We start from the raw sequence: 17,907 nt of genomic DNA, 5'->3' as shown, positions 1-17,907 counted from the left end.
GAGATGGAAGTGACTTGCAAAGAACTATGTTTATTATAGATGTATATTAAAGTATGAGACAAGTTTGCCAGTGTTCAGTGATCTGTCCAGTTGATGAATGAATGTCCTTACTTGAGTCAGATTGAGCACATGTTCCCCAAACCTGGATCAAAAGGAACTACTGGAAGACCCATTTTAGAGAGGCAGGCACAGTAAGAAAAGGCAAAGGCAGAGCTGCTTACTGGCCTGTGAATTAGGAACTGCAGAGCACCAAAAGTGCCTCCCTGTGTCCTGTAGGAAATACAGTTTTCCAAAGAAAGATGCATTAGTTCTAGTTGCAAAAATGCCTGGTATTTCCCAAGTCAGACCCATATTGTTTCTTCACCAACACAACACTTCATGCTTGTCTCTGTGCTATGGAGTTGTTACTTGTCCTGAAGCTGATTACATGAAAGCATAAAGAGCTACATAAATCCTCCTAGATTTATCTATAATATATCTATAATATATCTATTATGTATCTATAATGAGGGTCAGAAGCACTGGATTTTAAGGCAGAGGGAAAAGAAACTGGAGCTACCATATAAAGTATAATGCAGAAAATTCTATTGATTAGACTCTGAATTTGAGACCTTCAAAATTACGCCTTTAGTCAGTCTCCTGCCCCCTCTGCTGGACTTTATGCACTTAACACTTCTTGCATCAGAATCATAGAATGGTCTGGGTTGGAAGGGACCTTAAAAATCATCTAGTTCCAGCCTCCCTGCTGTGGGCACATTTGTCACTTCTTAGCCTGTCGGTTCTTTTTCTTCTGACTGAAATGTATGGACAACTGAACTACATGAAATAATGCACAGTTTATTGTAGTTTTATTTGGTGGTCCAAAATAATTACCTTTTTATAAAACAAACAACACACAATAAAATGAAATACTGTCAAGTAATCGAAAGAAAACATACTGTAAACACTGATTAATAAAAATTCCCAAGAGAAAAATACGCAATTAATGCCATTACATTGTGGTAGAGGTATTTGTTGTTTAAAACCTTTTAGTTAAAATGTAGACATAGAGCTGATTAAAAAAAAATAAATGACCTGAGTTGGAAAACAACCAGAAAAATCAAAGAGATGCAGGCTCTCACCAATTCTTTTCATTACAAAATGAGAATGCAAAATAACAGATCAACAAAAAAAAACCTCTCTCAGTCCAGACGGGCTTTGCTACAGTTCAGTGCTCAACCCCAGGGCAGGAATGAGGAAAGACTCCACGGAGGTCAAAAGCTCTGCTAAAGTCAAACAATTCTGCATGTTGGCTCTTGGTCAAAATAAGGTTCCTCAAACAGCCACGGAATGAGCTCTTGCTCGTGAGGCAGTTTTGCTTCACGTCAGCTGAAAAAAACATGAAATACATAGAATCTATTTCCAGTGAACAGAAACAATACAAAGATCCAGGTTCATAAACTGCTTCTCCTCCCTCTAAAATGAGAGATAAAACCAACACCCGAGGAGCACCAAGTTCTATTCACGTTTGGACGATCTAGGACATACCAACGTGAACAGTCTCTGCTGCCTTCAAGCATAAGCCATGCACTGGGGTAACTTGTGCAGAGTTTGCAGAAATACTATGTCCCAGGGGACAATGGGAAATGAGAGGGGAAATGAGAGGAGAAAGCCATTCTATATAGGTGTTTTTTAAGTTAAAATCAAAACTGACAGAATATGAAGCAACAGCTGAACTGTACACCATCTCAGACCCCACTGGCAAAGTGGGGTGGGGGTGGAGGGAACACATGTTAAGAGTCACTCTCGTGAGAGTGAGAGCAAGAGGGACAGAAGGGAAGGGAAATATTATTGTACCTACCAGGATAGCCTCCAATGTAAATGGGATTGTTCGTATCTGCAGATGTTGACTGGATGTAGGGATTATCAGTTTGAACCAAATTCCCATCAATTATCAGTGAAATGTGATGTTTGCTTTTGTTTGCTTGAAGCTTGTGCCATTTCCCATCACACAAATTATTTGTGCCTCTTGGTTCATATGAAGCTGTTATTCTGCCAGCTCCATTGTTGACATGGAATAAAACCTGCGTCAACAGCCAGATGCCAATAAAGATATAAAGTAAGAATATATAAACTAATTTTCCTAGATAAAAGCACAATCATGCCAGTACAGAGACTTCCATTTTAAATGTTTGGCAGTATGCAAAGTAAAGGTTTATTCTGATGGATAGAGTGTAACCTTTTTGAAGTGTCTTTAAAATCTAAAAGACATAGATCTATCTATGCAATGGTCTATTGGGTTAGCTTGGTATACTTCACTAGGGTTTCCATTGTTTCTTACAAATACAAATCAAGACATTTTTCACAGAACCTGAGACTTCAGACCTGAAAGAAGATTAACTGTATCTAACTGAAGAGAAAGAAGAGTGAACTGAAAGCGCTTGTCATTGCCAATACACGTATCGATTTTTTTCATGTATTTATTTTTCAAAGCAGTAGACATTTCCCAACTCTGTGGTGAGGATTAATATGCAAATATTAACTGAGAAAGTATGTCCCACAGAAACAGTGGTATTTAACACTGTCTCTAGCTAGGAAGCTTTGAATAAAAAATGAGCTATTTCTGAGAAAACAAAATACTTAAGAGCAATCAAGTATACATTTTTTATGCGAGACATGACTGGAGAACTGTGTATTGATTGTTAAAAGGTTTATGGAGTATATGGCCAGTAGAAGTAGAGAATGAGTTAATTGCTCATGAATATTGAAGAAGAGATTACAAAACAGTGTGCTTAGTACATGCAATAATGTTTCTCAAGGACAAGTGTAGCTTTATGGCAGAAAAAGTATTAAGCTACAAAAAAGATATATATACGGTCTAAGATACAAGGTACATAGTACAGGAGGTCAGAGTGGCTGCACACTGATATAAATTACACTAATTAAAAATGAAAAAGGTTCCAGTGTCTTTGTTGTTGCTCATTACACATTTTATCATATGATGGCAATGAGAAACCTTGAGACTGAAAATGTCCCATACTCATTCTGTGGGGAGTTGCCTTCATCACATTTCACTGGTATGTATTTAGTGCATTCCAAGAGTTCTAGCCTCCCTGTTTCAAGCAAGCTTTGTGAAATGAGTGTGCCAGCACAGTGCAGCCTACCTTGCCGTGTACAATCTCCAGTCCAATGGCATCAACCTTAGCACTGCTGACCCCAAGAAGAACACCATGCACTGCTGTTGTACGGAACTCCAGTGTGATGTTCACATCAGACCGCACTTTGTAACCTTCTCTGACTGAAAAGAAGGTAGAAGCTTCTAGCAGAAGACTTGTAACCCACAGTACAAAGTAAAATACATAGATCGGCATTAAAAGGTCTAAAAAGCTTGTTAATTATTCTGCTGGAGTATGACCTTGCAGAACCTCTGGAAAGTAAATTTTCCGAAGTCATAATTCATATTTTATACTGAAAAAAATAAATTCCCAAATAAGTGGAGCTTTTTATTAATTCAGATTCAATACATTCTGTCTCATTTGTAAGAAACACTAAAGAGCACAAATGTAATCCTTCATGTTACTTCACAAGTCTTTTGTCTCCATACCATTTTACAGACCTTAACATCAGGAACATGGATATTCTTAGCTGAAGAAAGAGGTAGTTCATTTCTTTCCCAGTGCTAAAAGCATTAGCTCTTTCATTTGGGGAAGACAGTCCTTTGCAGAAATGACCACTTGCATGTAAAGGACTCAGTTAGAAATACACATGCAGGGCATGCACTTGCTGTGTGAGGAGTCAATTAACTGCACACAGTTCCAGCAAGACCTAAAAAGTGTACATTTTCATTAACATTAATTCAGTAAGGTACTATTTTCATTTAGTGATACTTACCAAGAGCAGCAAAGCCACTTCCATCAAAGAAAGTACCATCCTGCACTTTTACATAGCATTTATTCACAGCAAAGATGGAGACAGGACTCTCGTTGTCCAGTTGTTTGCTATTAATTGTCATGCTACCAATGCAGGCAGGAATACTGTGAGTCACCTAGGCATATGGAAATTTAAGAGATAATGTTTATTATAAACGGCTGCAATGCTCTTTTAGTGATTCACCTGATATTACTGCAGATAAAAATATTATCTGAATAAAACACAGCAAGATCTAAAATAGTTACATAATTAAATTTCTATTATTATATATAATTATGTAAGGTTACAAACATACATAATGTCTTAGAGTCAAAATAAATAGCTTAGAAGCACAGTATACACTCTCTATAACATACAAAAAGGATTGTATTCACTTAACTGTGAGCAGGGATGCACCTAGCAGTTAGACATTCCAAACATGCTTCAGCAAATTAATGAGTAAATCAAGATTTTGTATGGCATTTTGCAAGTTCTATTTGTCAAGATTCATCTGAATTTCTTACTATTACTATTTTCAGCAATTGCAGATTCAAAGTATTAAAAAATTTGTTAACCCCATTATCCAATTAAAAAGCATTGGTGAAGATGGTGTGCCCAGAATTGAGAAGAACTGAGAATTGCCCAACCACTCCAGAGGGTGGTGAGGCACTGGAACAGGCTCCCCAGGAGTGGTCACAGCACCGAGCCTGCCAGAGTTCAAGAAGTGTTTGGACAATGCTCTCAGACACATGGTGTGATTCTTAGGGTGGACTTTGATGATCCTTGTGGGTCCCTTACAACTCAGAATATTCTGTGATTCTATGAGAAACATTATCATCATCACCAGAATCCTCACCGATATAATGGGTTGCACAAGGAAGAAAGCAAAAAAAACCTACTCTCTAAAAGCATGTGTACAAAGTACGTTTTAGTCTCAGGTAAACCCAGCCTTTTAAAGATATTTTAATGCAATAGGACTTTGGTACCAAAATGTCTGAGATTCTACGTCATGTATATGTATACTATGAAACACAGAAGTTTATATTCTTTATCCATTTTTAACAGAGAGATCGATAGAAGCTATCACTAACACACAAAGATACAATCTCAAGCTAGAGTAGTTAAGCCATAGAAAGCTGGAAAGATTTACCTGGTAAAGGGTCATTACTTTCTTTGTTGCTTTTTTCCCTAAGTACTTTTTTGCCCATCAGAGATAGGATACTGAATTAGATGGGTTTGATGCAGTATGCTCATTCTAGTCTTGCAAAATGTCAGAGACACCCCACCATCCCAAACCTTCTTACATTCCCAAGATTCTTCGGCACGTAGTCTAAGGGGAGTCCTCCCACATAGAGCTTCCCTTCCACATCCAAAGTGCTACCATCTCCAAGAGCATTGACAGCTACCAATTCCTGTCCATCCACAATGATGGTACCTTTTCTTTTAATGTATTCTGTCTTTACCTGGAAAAAATGAAAGCGTGAAAACATGAATCAGTAAGCTAAATCAGTTATCTTGTCATCATTAGCCACAGAAGTAAGCATGACAATTTTTTAGTTGTTTGATTGCTTTGACATACTGTTCTCAGGCACCCCTTGAAATTCATCCTGAGGCTGAAGCCATTTCAGACTGCAACTGAGCAGCTAAACAGCTTCCTTGCCTCTCAAAGTGTTCACAATGATTGCATGTGGTCCTGCCTAAGCTTTTAACAATCATTATTTAAAATTACTAGTTTATTGTCTTAGGATAGAGGTACATCACTGAGTTTGAAGAGAAGAGTGCTGGTCTTCTACAATTACTGTGCTGCCCACCAGCTGACCCATCTCAGCTCTCTGAAGTGCAAACTCCTATGCTGTAATATTAGGATGGGTAGTCCTAAATTTGCTATGACTAAAAAGCTTTCCAGTTCTTTCCATCTTGTTCACTCATGTCCCTATACCCTCCTTGCCCTAAAGCAATTGCTTACATGCAGCTGAGGGACTTGAAGTCAGCCAGCCATTTGCTCTTCTCAATTTACTTTTAGCCCCACTCAGAATCTTGACTACGTTCAACATGAAGTTTCGTGAACATGTGGGTTGGTAAGCGGATAAAGCTGTAAAGCAGGGTGGTATGGGCAGAGGGCAGAGAATGGAAAGAAGTGGTGCTTCTTTCAGTAGCAATGCATATCAGTTCAAATTGGTTGCAGATTGGCTGCAATAACCCCCAGCTGTGAAGTGGTGTGACTCAGCCTTAATCTCTGAAAAAGGTGGAAGTTCATGCTTTTATGTCCTGGGTAGTAAAGGTAGGTCAGCTCTTGCAAGGAATCTGTTCATGTCTTATAATGTGGATAGTGTAGTATGAGCTTTATGTGAGTATATTTAAACATGCAGCTGTAAATCCCAGAGCATTCTTCCTTTCAGGCAGCAGAGATTAACTGTGATATCTCTCTCTGACAGAAGTTCACATTTGCTTTCTTTATATTAGTTTTTGCTGGTTTTTCTTCTGCTCATTATGTATGAAAAGCAAAAATAACTCTGCTGATTCCCAAGGCACCTAGGAGAGTTGGCAGCTTTGTGTCATCAATCACTTTGTCTCACAGAAGCCACTTACTGGAGTTAAGGCTTCATGTATGAGTCGGGGAGGGGAAGCTTAGCAGGATGAATATTGTCATCCTCACCTGCCTTTAGGAGAAGTAATGTGGTCAGAGTTACTTTTAAAATTCATGCAGACATCACAGTCATTTTTCACAAAGAAAGCCTGAGTCAGCAGCAGGTGGGCTGCTCAGAGGAACTGGGCCAGTAGAGACTGACATACAGTCTTTGTTCAGAAGACTCTGAAAGCTATGTGGCACCTGAAAGCTGTTTCTCCTCAAACTCTCCTCAAACTCTCCTTAAGCCAAGTCCTCCCCCTCCAGCCTCCAGTCTTTTCAAATGTCTCCCTTTCTCATGTTGCCTCAACCAAGGAAAGGAAAGACAGCGCTTCCCTGTTATCACTAGCCACGGTGACATGCTCAGGTGTTAAGCAATAAGCTGGAGAAAAGTGAAACTGTGCACCCACATATCTTTCACCCTGTCACATAATGTATGTGTCATTATGACCACATAATTGCAGGTCTTTGGTGACAGTGCACGGAAAACTTTCTGTGGAAAATGTCCGAGTTTTTACACCTCTCAGTTAGCTTCTTCTCTCTTGAAGATGACCATTATTACATATTTAATTTCTAAATAATCTGAGATACTTGATAGTAGTTGGAAGCTGGAATTGATGTATAATTAATGAGAATTTAAAAAGGAAATAACTATCACCAAATAAAAGTTTTCTGAATGGTTTCATGATTGGGTTAAAAACCAGTTTGCCTCTGCAACAGAGAAAGCATACAGGAAAGGCAAGGGAAAACCATATCAATAACTCCAGAGAGAAAATGGAACACAAGAGATTGGTGACTACCTACCGTATGCCATTTTCCATCACTTATAACAGCAGGGTGAAGAGCTACTGCTTTTCCTTTGCCTAGATCAAATGAGAAATGGAGCTGTCCCCCATAAAGCTGTAGAGCTGCATAATCAACCTGGTTCTGGTGAGCCATGTAGTAAATCAGGCCACTGGAGGCAAAGGTTCTGAGATTCAACTGGATGGAAAGCCTAGACAATAAAATTTCATTGTTACTGAAAAATATTTCCTCTTCAGTGAAAAAAAGCTTTTCTGGAGGCAGAGAACAGCCTCAATCAATTTATTATTATGAAAGGAAATTTATTTTTCAGAGGCCAGAAAAGTAGGATTTGCACGGATTCTAAGAAATCATGAACTATATAATGTATTTCATAATAGAAATCAGTGCTGTACCTGTCAGAAATACAAAAAGTGCTTGTCACAGGGTGAGCTGGACTTTAAGAGGGACAGGCTCAGCTATTTGTGACTACAGACTTCCCTATTGCCTCAAGAAAAGAACCCATTCCAGGATAATGTGATGGCATCCATTACTACTAGCCAGGCATGCTAGGATATAACAGGCAGACTGAGAACAGAGGGAGACTTGAAAGGCAGAGGAGCTGATTGAGCCATTTATTATGGAGACACTAGGTTCAGAGTACATGGCATCAGACCTCTGCAATGTCCTTATGCTCAACAGCTATAACAGAAAGGCTGGAAGAAAAAATCACTCTTTTCTCATTGCCTGTGGAGACTTCCTGAGTTGAAAGAAGCATATACAAGTGACTTGAAGGCTATGTTTTGGAGACCTTGTTGGGAGTCTCTCAAACAAGTAGAAGAGGCAGAGAGGCTATTGCACCTTAAGTCTCAACAAAATGATTCTTCTTAGTAGTCTTGTCTCCTTCAAGTGCACTTTCAGCAAATAGAGGAGAGGGTGAGATGTTAGCTCCATCAGTCAAAGGAGTAGGCATGTATGAAATCAAATTACTTACAGAAGGTACAGTGAGGCTCTTAAGTCTGAGAGGAAAAAAAAATGCAGAACTCTGACCAGGAGTTAATAAACTCATGACCACTAACCTGGGTGTAACTAACATGTTAGTTACATTATGATGGTTGTGATACTTTCTTCCATGAGAAGTCCACAGGAACCTGAAGTGAGGGCCATGTTCAAAGCTCACAATGCAGCGATCATTCATGGAAATTGTCACTGCACTTCTTGTAGCTCAATACAAAATAACACTGTGTGCATGTGTAATTCATGATATACTCACTTCTTCCTGACAGCAGACTGATTGAAGAGCAGTGTCAAGTGGCTGCCTTTGGCAAGTCCAAACTGATGGGCACCTTGAACATGATCAGGCAGCTCATCTTTTACACAAACTACCTGTTAATAAAAGGAATTTATTAGGAAGAATAGAAGCAAACGCTGACCAGCAAGTGTTGAATGACAATGTGCCCACGTATAACTTTGTAAGAAGCAAAACTGAGCCACAAGGTAACCACAAAGTATACAGCAACATCAATCAGCTAAACTCACAATCATTCCAAGCTATCTTCAGCTCAAAAAAAACTAGTTCTAATGATTAAGCTATGCCTCATAGACAGCATTGTCTTTTCTACTGTGAAATGTCTGTAGTTTGAGAAGCATTCATTCACTGTTTGTCTTAACTGATAGCCCTTTTGATAACAAATGCTGGAAAACAAAGTACAATTTTTGTATGAAAATCTTATGGACTTGGTAGAAATATTTTCCCATTTAATGAGCACACAAATAATGTTATGATTTGGCGGATGGAGAGCTGAGTAACAGAGTATGAGCCAAAGTCATGCTTTAGCTCTAAGAAGGACAACTTATTTCTTTTTATAGCCACAGCTGTATGAAATGTATAAAATTTTGCTTTCTGTTGACACAGAAAAATGATTTCAGGATGCTTTGGAAAGGATTCATTATAAAGATGTGCAGCTGGAGAAGGAGAGAAGCAATGCTTCCTTCTCTCTTGGGAATGGGGACCATGTGAGAGGAAACAGGTGCCACACAAGCTGCATTCAGACACTGTGTGTCTCTAGAATGGTTTGTGCCTCCTCTTTGACACAGAGCAGACACTGCATGTGTGTGACCAGGAAAATGTGAATGCAGAATTGCACAGCTAATGCAAATCTCAGCACAGAGCCACTCTGGCAGGAATACACTACAGATAATAGTTACTGTCAAGTCCTTCTGCTGGGAGATTGTCACTCCACTTTCTCTTTCCTTTTTTAGTGTCGCTGCCTGAACAATGATAAACCTAACTACACTTCCATTCCAAGTGGCCAACAGGCTGCTACAAAGATTAACATCAGTGTTTCTACAGGGAATAATAATTTCAAATCCACATTCATTGAACCATTCCATACCATAGAAGAGGTAAATATACACAGTCTGTACTTTGATAATTCTCCACAAAGAATGGACAAAAGAAGAAGCAATAGAGCTTTGTTCCAATACATACATTTTTTGTATCTGTAAGAGGTCTCAGGGGAACTGGTAAAGCCTGAAGTTCAGGTTGAATCTCAATGTCTGTGGGCTGCATGGCTGGTTTAGGCTTCTCTGACAGAAAGCAACTATCCATATCCACATGTTCATACTTCATGGAAGTGGTGAAATATAAAAGCCTGTGTTGTTTTTTTTTAAAAAAAGACATTTTAAGAGATGTGATCCCCAATCCCTACATTTCCCAAGCACAAGGATTGTATTTTACAAGGTCTTTCACTAGTAACAGGAGAAAGGGATAGAACTGGCATCTGGGACAGAGTAGTGGCAAATAATCTGTCCATAGAACAATATGAATAGACAATATTTTTGGAAAACCATCCTGTCTGCATGTGAATACAGATGAAATTATAGTAGAGAAAGCAGTGTTTTGTGCAGCATCTCTATAAACATTAAAGACATTTTTAATGCTATTTAGAAATGTAGCTGGTAATATTAATTTTCTGGCTGCTATAATACCCAGATCTTGAGTATCATTCTTGTCTTATGTTAAAAACCAGGCAAACAGAGATGTCATACAAGAGATCACAAACTACATTTAATAATTACTATACACAGTTTTCCAAAACAAAGCAGTTACCCCTCTGACTTACTCCTTGTTAAAAATAAGATTGCTAATACAGCCATGAAAGGAGCCAGCCAATTTTAGCCCTAAGATGCTTTCTCCTGCTGGAATGCCACCAGCATAAAAGCTGGAAATATTAATGGGACTCATTTCTGCTGATGAACCAAGCCTCAATTCCGCAGGTTTACTTTCATCCACCTGTACAGTTATGATCCTGAAAAAGATAAAGCAGGGAAAACATTAAACGAGGTCTAAGACAGCCATTTTCAAATGAAAAGCATTCCTTTCAGCCTCATAAACGCCCTGTTCTAATAAATAAAGATTCCATCACTTTAGTAATCCTTTCTATGTCTTAAAACTAAAAGACCTTCTTTAGATGATTTTTAACATGTCACGTTTTGTCAAATATCTTTCTAAATTAATTTGAAAGCTGTATTTTTTCTAATACTATTTAGTATACTTTACTCAAGTGCCCCAAGCTGTCTAGAGATTTTGAGAGCTTTCAGCTACACCTTTATCAGTGGCTGTATGCTGTATACAATTACCATGTAAATCAGAACATCTGCATCAACAGCAGAAAAACATAGCCCTGATTATTCCACCTAATAAGCTAGCAAAGGCAATTCCTCAGAGAGTGCAGTGAACTGACAACAGCATACAATAATTAAAGAGGTAGTACTCTTTGCAGTTGCATGTACCTCTTACTCCGAATTAGGATGACAGAGTGTTCTTGTCCGTCACTGTATGTTCCATTAGCAGACTGAATAACTACTTTCCTAGTACTTGCTCTATCTCCAGCATTAACGTGCACTGCAAGATGACCATCAATCAGCACGATGGAAAAGAAGGGCTGTGGATATAATCAGAAGATTAATTTTTAACTACAGCTCAATTTTCTGACACTCATTCAGTGTTTAAACAGAACATTCATTGGAAAAATTTTCCTCCAACCTTGTTTTAAACAAACTTTTTAATGAAACTCAGAGACTAGTAGGCATTGTCTTGGTACCTCTCAGAGTGCAAAGTCTCCTAAGAGAAAACACAAAAGCTGGAAATTTCTCTGGTCAGGCTCCAGTTAAAATGCAGGAGGTTTTTTATACTATCTCCCCACACACACACTCCTTCTCTTAGAGGCAGGAAATAAGAAGGGGCAGGTATTCCTTTGTCTTTGGATTCTAGAAGTTCCAACTGTCCATCAGATATAAATAGCAACCTAACTTGATTTTACAAAATAAAAATGGTAAAAATAATCCCCCCCAAAATCTTTGTTTTCAGTACTTGCCAAATGTGTTTGTCTTCGTCGTCGCTTTTCCAGTCCCCTGCTGAGTCCAGCGAGGATGATGCCACTGCTGTTCTTGGTAGCAAAAGTTGCCATCAGTTCTGATTCTGGGCTTAAGGACTTAGGTACCAATTCAATATAGCCATTGTTCATGATGTTCACACTATGAATAGGCTATTTTATGAAGAAGATAATTAATTACAGAATTTCTCCATACATAGTGCCCAGTAAGAAAAAAATTAAAATTCAAGTATAGTTTAATCATTTTAGAATTTTTAAAAATAAATCCATTTCAATTCACTGTAAACATCACTATTCACTGTTCCATAACAATAAATGTTGCAAAACTTTAGTCTCTTACCTCCAATACACAGCCTTTTCTTACTCCATATGAATTTCTAAGCAAGTCAAAGGTGGAACGAGATATTTCCAGATTCTTGATGCATCCCACATACATTCTACTATTAAGACCTTTCCTGAAATATAAAACAAGTCTTTCTTTCCAAGGAATAGTATTTGGAATCCCCTGGGAGAAAAGATTAAGTTCTCTTCAATAAGAAAAAAAGAGAGATCTCATTTAAAGAATGCAGTCAGCCTGGTGTAAGGGAAAACAGAGGTAATTTAGGTCTTACTCTTAGCAGATGCTAAATCTAATCTTAAAAAAAGTCAGATAATGTTGTGCCCAAATGGAAACATACAAGTGTGTATTGTTGTGTTGCCAGATCAGGTCATTTTCCAAAACTTTAAAATGAATCTTTAGCTGGAATATAATGGATTTTGTGTGAAAGGGTAACTGCAGCTCTCTACTACACTGTATTTCTTTCTGATTTTTCAAGTCTGCAGGATGCCTAATTTGGTCCCAGGTTTAAGTCAGAGAAATCTAAGGCTGTCCTACTATAATCCCTCACAGATTGATATGCCAGCTAAGATTAACAAGTCTGCAGCTCTGCAATAACTTTGCAGAGACCAATAATGTGCTAGAATTTAACTTATTGTCAAGACCATGCAGAAAGTTTAATTCGATTTTCTCTTGCCATGTTTATCCTTTCACAGTGAAGCCAGTGGAAAAAATGTGACTTCACAAGTTCAGCATGGATGTACAAAACAAAAACCCCAAACATAAACTAGAAACATACTATAAAATATGTATTTGTAATGGTTTTTGATGATCTCTTCACAATTGTTTCTCCTCTGTTCTAAGTTACAAAACTGGATTACAAGAATTCCTTTCTGAAGTAGAATCTTTATGCCTAAGTGCAGTTCTGCCCAAAAATGCCAGCCAGAAAACGCAAGGCTTGCACAGGTACAGATCAAAGGAGCACTGTTGCAGACAGCAGTGCTGAATTCTTGCTACAGCCTGACCCTAACAGCACATGGTTTCTATGGCAGCTGCTGTGGTGGAAATCACCCATGGAGGAGGAAAACAGAAACTTATTATGATCTGAACTGCAGTGTCATCAGACCTAGCAGTTAAAAGCATCACATTAGAATCTGAAGTCAAAGGACAGATAACTATGTGGTATACATGGCCATAAAGAAGAATTCAGACTTCACTGATTTTTTCTAATTTCAGTGGAGATAGAGTTTGTTAATCTTTCCCTCTACTTACAAGAGTCTTAGCAAAGATGGAAAAGTAAGACACTTTACCTCACAGTCCTCGATCTTGGCAGCCCCCCAATGAAGATTGGGTCTTTATCAGAGCGGTTCAGGTCTGAAGCAACCCCAGGAGATTCTCCTTGCCTGGTTTCTTTATAATTAAGGTTATATGCATCCATGACCACCAAAATTCCTGCAAATGAAAGAGAGTAAAGATCTGGAGAAGGACATGAATACAAAATTCTTCCATTTTGGCAATCTTGTCCATAATAGAGGAAAATGTATTCCTTGACTCAGACACGTATGGACAATCTTCTTATTTTTAGAATGAGTAATTTATTGTACTTCCAGCTATTCTGTTAATCTCATTCATTCTTCTCTGCCAAAACCAAATCTGGGGAAGTCTGCAGGAAAACATATACATATGAGAATATCTTATAGCTATTAACACATCCTCTTTGTAACGCATTACTGCCCAAACCTGGGCCCTAAAACACTGTTGTACTAGGTACTATTAAAACACAGAACAGAAAACATGATCTCTGATATACAGACTTGGACAAAGATCTTTCACTCTTTAGAGACTACAGATATGTTTTTGTCTGGCAGTTTCTGCACTACTTGCTCTTTATAAGATATGCTAAACCAAGCATAAGATTTACACTGCTGTCCTTCTAAAGGTAAAGTAACATAGGTGTGGCTACTAAAGACACTGCACTGGAAGTGATCAGATTTGGTTGCAGTGATGTTCCCTGCAGCTATCTTAGATATTTGTATTTGTAAATGTGCAGACACCTGGTTTTTTTTTCAGTCTGTAGCCTACCTTGCTTCTTGTTCCGACTAAATGAGATTTTGTACCATGTTCCATTGTTGTAACGGTTTTCTGTTGTAAGAGCAAGAGGTCCTGAACCTAGATCAACAGTCAGTCTCACTCTGCCATCAACAAGCTCGAGGGACAAGAAATCTCTCTGTGAGGAAATAAACCAAAACCAAATAAACAACAGATTATATTCCTGGAAATTAAATATTCCAATAGAATGCATTGTTGGCAGGTTTGGGTTACTGCATGAAACAGGTTTGGTAACTCTTGTACCTGACCTATTTGTTACGAAAGATGCTTATCTTTCGTATATCTAGGAAAATTAAGTTACACATACCTCACAAGGATGTTTCCTTTGTTTTGTTGTTATTCTTATTTAAATGCACCATGAGGTTAGATTACTTGGCAGAAAAAGGCTTAAATAGCAGAGTCACATTTTTCTTTTTTTTGGACTAAGTTGAAAGTAATTTTATTTGACTGCTAGCATAATGATAAAAAACATTATCATGTTCTTTCTGCAAGAAGCAAAGACCCTCTTCACGCAGTAAAAAAGACTTCCTGAATTGCCTTAAAAGTGCCCCCTCTGAACTGTAAAGTTTAAGTCAGATATCACTGTGCAATGTATTCAGGCACTGAGTACATAAAGCAAATGAATAATGCAGTAACTCCGAAACAATCTGTATCAAAACAAAGCTTTGACCTCCTTCAGGAAAACAAAACCCACCAGCTAAGTATGCAGTAAACTGCATGACATGACAATGAAGGTCTGGAGATGGGTCTGGGTTATATTGCTTTTGCAGGGACTTTTATTTAATTTATTTCAGTTTACTGAATTCCCATCTTATGGATTTAATTCAATATGTGTTTCTAACATTACATTGTCCTTCTGCAAGCTCAGTTCCAAAACATGTTATACTGAAAAGGTTCCTCTAATTGAACAAAACTAGATTGTTGTCCTTACTGTTTTCTTTTCTTTCCTTTAGTTAATCTCATTCTAAAACTGAAACTAATTGTGGGGAATTATTTTCATTGTTTAATTTTGTCTTTAGTATAGGTGAATATTTGCTCTAATGAATTATTTCTAGGGTTCTTGTCTTTACTCCTTTGGCTTATGATGTCAGTTACAGGTTTAATCTACACAAAGGGAGTAAACTGCTCTAATATATGTAAGCTGAAAAATAACAGAGAAAGCAAGAAACCATCGAATCATCTAAACATAGTTTTTGACAGTTTAGGAATCTGATCCATTTTCTTACAGTGCCATTTGAAGCAAGATACAGAAGAAGCCCATTAGGTGAAAAGGTACTGAAAAATATTATTATCTGAGTCACTGTTGAGCGGAGTGCCTTCTCCACAACTGAGTATCCACTGCCATCAAAATGAAATGAAGTGTCCTCATCCTGTGGGCTACAGAAGTAGAAAACCAATTAAAAATGTTAACTGAAGATTTGTGTTTTTACAGTAATTTTTATATAAAATATAAGAAAAGTTAGATCATAGAATCATAGAATGGTTTGGGTTGAAAGGGAACTTTAAAGATCACCTCATTCCAACCCCTCTGCCGTGGGCAGGAATGCCTTTCACTAGACCAGGTTGCTCAGAGCCCCATCCAAACTTTCACTGAACACTTCCAGGGATGGGGCATCCACAACTTCTCTGGGCAACCTTTTCCAATGCCTCACCACACTCACAGTAAAGAGTTTCTTCCTAGTATCTAATCTAAACCTACTTTCTTTTAGTTTGAATCCATTCCCCCTTGTCCTGTCACTACATGCCCTTGTAACTAGTCTCTCTCCATCTTTCTTGTAGGCTCCCTCCAGGTACTGATCAGTCAGTGTAGCCTCCAGGAAATATGTTTAGAAAAGTGTGGGAAGAGACTTGAAACTTGATGTCATGAATAACTGAAGGATTCCAGTCAAAGGCTACTTTCATTATAGAATCTCACAATACATGATTTTGCCATGGAGATACAAGATAAGTATTCTTCCCTTATGTATGAAAAAAAACCCCAATGAATTTCAAAGGAAAAAAATAATTGTTACAGCATACACCCTCTTAAATAAAATGTGTCATCCATTTATCAAAATGTTTTGCATAATTGCACTTAAAATAAATGTTATCCCCTTTCCCTGCAATACAAGACGTCTAAAAAATATCTCATGCAATCAAGCAGCACCCTCTGCTGTTTCTACTTGAAACATTCTGCAAAAAGGAATCTGGGCAAGCATATTTCTTTTCAATTCTTTAAACATAAAAATAGTACAATCCACAAAAGGTATCAAGCTCAGTGGCTACAGTTATGCTATGGATTTGTTTTTTAAGACTGCTTTACACTGATTCTTACCCTAGGAAAGAATAAATTTGCCTTACTGGAAACTACTGAAAAACAAAGATTCCTGAATATTTTGGTTCGCTAGTAGTCCCTACTTCCAATGGACAAAACAGACAGCAACAATACGCTCTTCTGAAAAAGTGATTAAAAAGTGAGAAAATTCCATACAATGAAAATATTTTACACCGATGGCACATTCAGATTAGTGTTTTCAGAACAGTACGCTAGTGATCAATGAAACACTGAGATTTGTCTGAGCTCATTATTTTTAGTTAGTACAGAAATATAATATTACAAATGTCAATTATTCTAAATCCGTTTTTAAAAAAAAGAAAAAAAAAAGATGAAATACCTTCCAAAACAGCCATTGCACTTGCCCTCTCTTTCTATGTAGTTCCAAAGACCAATAGATTTGCCATTCAGGGATGCCTCTCCCATGCACCCTTTAAAATGGGTCACCTTAACAGCAGGTGATTTCTATAAGACAAGAAATACTTCATGAATACAATTACTTAGTACTCCGAAAATTATGAAGCAAAATTTTTGCTTGGTTGTTTTCCTTGAACTTTAACTTTGGTAGATATAAATCATAACAAGAGAACAACATGTTTCAGCATAACCATTAACAATTATCATTCAAATCATAATAGATTAGTATGTAAAAAAGTAAAATAAGTATGTCCTTGACCTACTTACACACTTCATGGCATGAATAACAATGGCAAATTAAAAGAAGCCATGGAAGGTGCAAACAAAAACCAAATTCATTGTTTGATGTCTATACAACCTGCATGCACACACAGCCTATCCTGGTTAATACTTTATGCAAAAATTTCCAGGGAAAATTAACTTCAGGTTACTAGAAAACCCTTACAGTATCTTTGCTTTACAGTCCAAGTATCTGGCATTTCTTGATGAAGTAAACAAATCATGCAATTATTTCTAACACAAAAGTATCTCTCAAACATGTTAAAAACCATTTAGAGAATCTCAGAATTTAACCTTGATTTGCCCTCCAAGTCCTCCGATAAACACTAAGGTCGATTTGTTAACATCCAGTATGCTGGCTGTCCCTGGAGAGGTTGCAGATTTAGGTGAAGGCTTCTGATTGGAATTCATTTCCTCTATGCTGAGCGTACCTGTTTTTCCAAACCTGCCAAATACAAATACTAATAAATAGTTTTAGAAATCACCAGGCTTAATCCACACATACTGTAGGCTTCTCTTTCAAAGGATAAGAAAAATCTCATCACCGAAAAACTCAGAACATGGTTTGTGTACAACATTTACGCATTCTCATTTTAATTACCTGGTGGCATGTATTCTGTGCCATTTGTTATTGTCAATTTGAAAATCCGGGTATTCCAATCTTGTTGATCCAGAGCCCAAATCCCAAAGAAGAGCAACCTTACCCCGTCGCATCTCTACTGCAAGGAAGTCTGTCTGAAAAACAGCAAAGCTTATTCAAATACATGGCATCAAATGTGTA

The 17,907-nt window shown here is 37.7% G+C and overlaps 1 protein-coding gene across 1 annotated transcript in view; it reads right to left on the bottom strand.

The window, feature by feature from the left end:
- Nucleotides 1-63: 63 nt before the first annotated feature.
- LAMA1 (laminin subunit alpha 1) overlaps nt 64-17,907 on the bottom strand; it is a 123,919-nt gene continuing 106,075 nt past the window's right edge. The window contains exons 48-65 of the mRNA XM_017819428.1: nt 17,728-17,861; nt 17,421-17,571; nt 16,771-16,895; nt 15,343-15,493; nt 14,090-14,234; nt 13,318-13,459; nt 12,032-12,146; nt 11,674-11,844; nt 11,090-11,241; nt 10,420-10,605; nt 9,786-9,948; nt 8,568-8,680; nt 7,319-7,508; nt 5,193-5,351; nt 3,871-4,024; nt 3,144-3,277; nt 1,841-2,063; nt 64-1,368 (exon numbers count right to left, since the gene is read on the bottom strand). Of these exons, the coding sequence (XP_017674917.1) occupies nt 1,208-1,368; nt 1,841-2,063; nt 3,144-3,277; nt 3,871-4,024; nt 5,193-5,351; nt 7,319-7,508; nt 8,568-8,680; nt 9,786-9,948; nt 10,420-10,605; nt 11,090-11,241; nt 11,674-11,844; nt 12,032-12,146; nt 13,318-13,459; nt 14,090-14,234; nt 15,343-15,493; nt 16,771-16,895; nt 17,421-17,571; nt 17,728-17,861 (2,769 nt within the window). The 3' untranslated portion in view covers nt 64-1,207. The remainder of the gene's footprint in view (nt 1,369-1,840; nt 2,064-3,143; nt 3,278-3,870; nt 4,025-5,192; nt 5,352-7,318; nt 7,509-8,567; nt 8,681-9,785; nt 9,949-10,419; nt 10,606-11,089; nt 11,242-11,673; nt 11,845-12,031; nt 12,147-13,317; nt 13,460-14,089; nt 14,235-15,342; nt 15,494-16,770; nt 16,896-17,420; nt 17,572-17,727; nt 17,862-17,907) is intronic.

The sequence above is a fragment of the Lepidothrix coronata genome, unplaced genomic scaffold (genome assembly GCF_001604755.1).
Source record: "Lepidothrix coronata isolate B3197 unplaced genomic scaffold, Lepidothrix_coronata-1.0 Scaffold75, whole genome shotgun sequence".
In the NCBI taxonomy this organism is placed as follows: domain Eukaryota; kingdom Metazoa; phylum Chordata; class Aves; order Passeriformes; family Pipridae; genus Lepidothrix; species Lepidothrix coronata.
The sequence above is the reverse complement of the archived record's forward strand: the minus strand, read 5'-3'. Positions and strand labels throughout refer to the sequence as shown.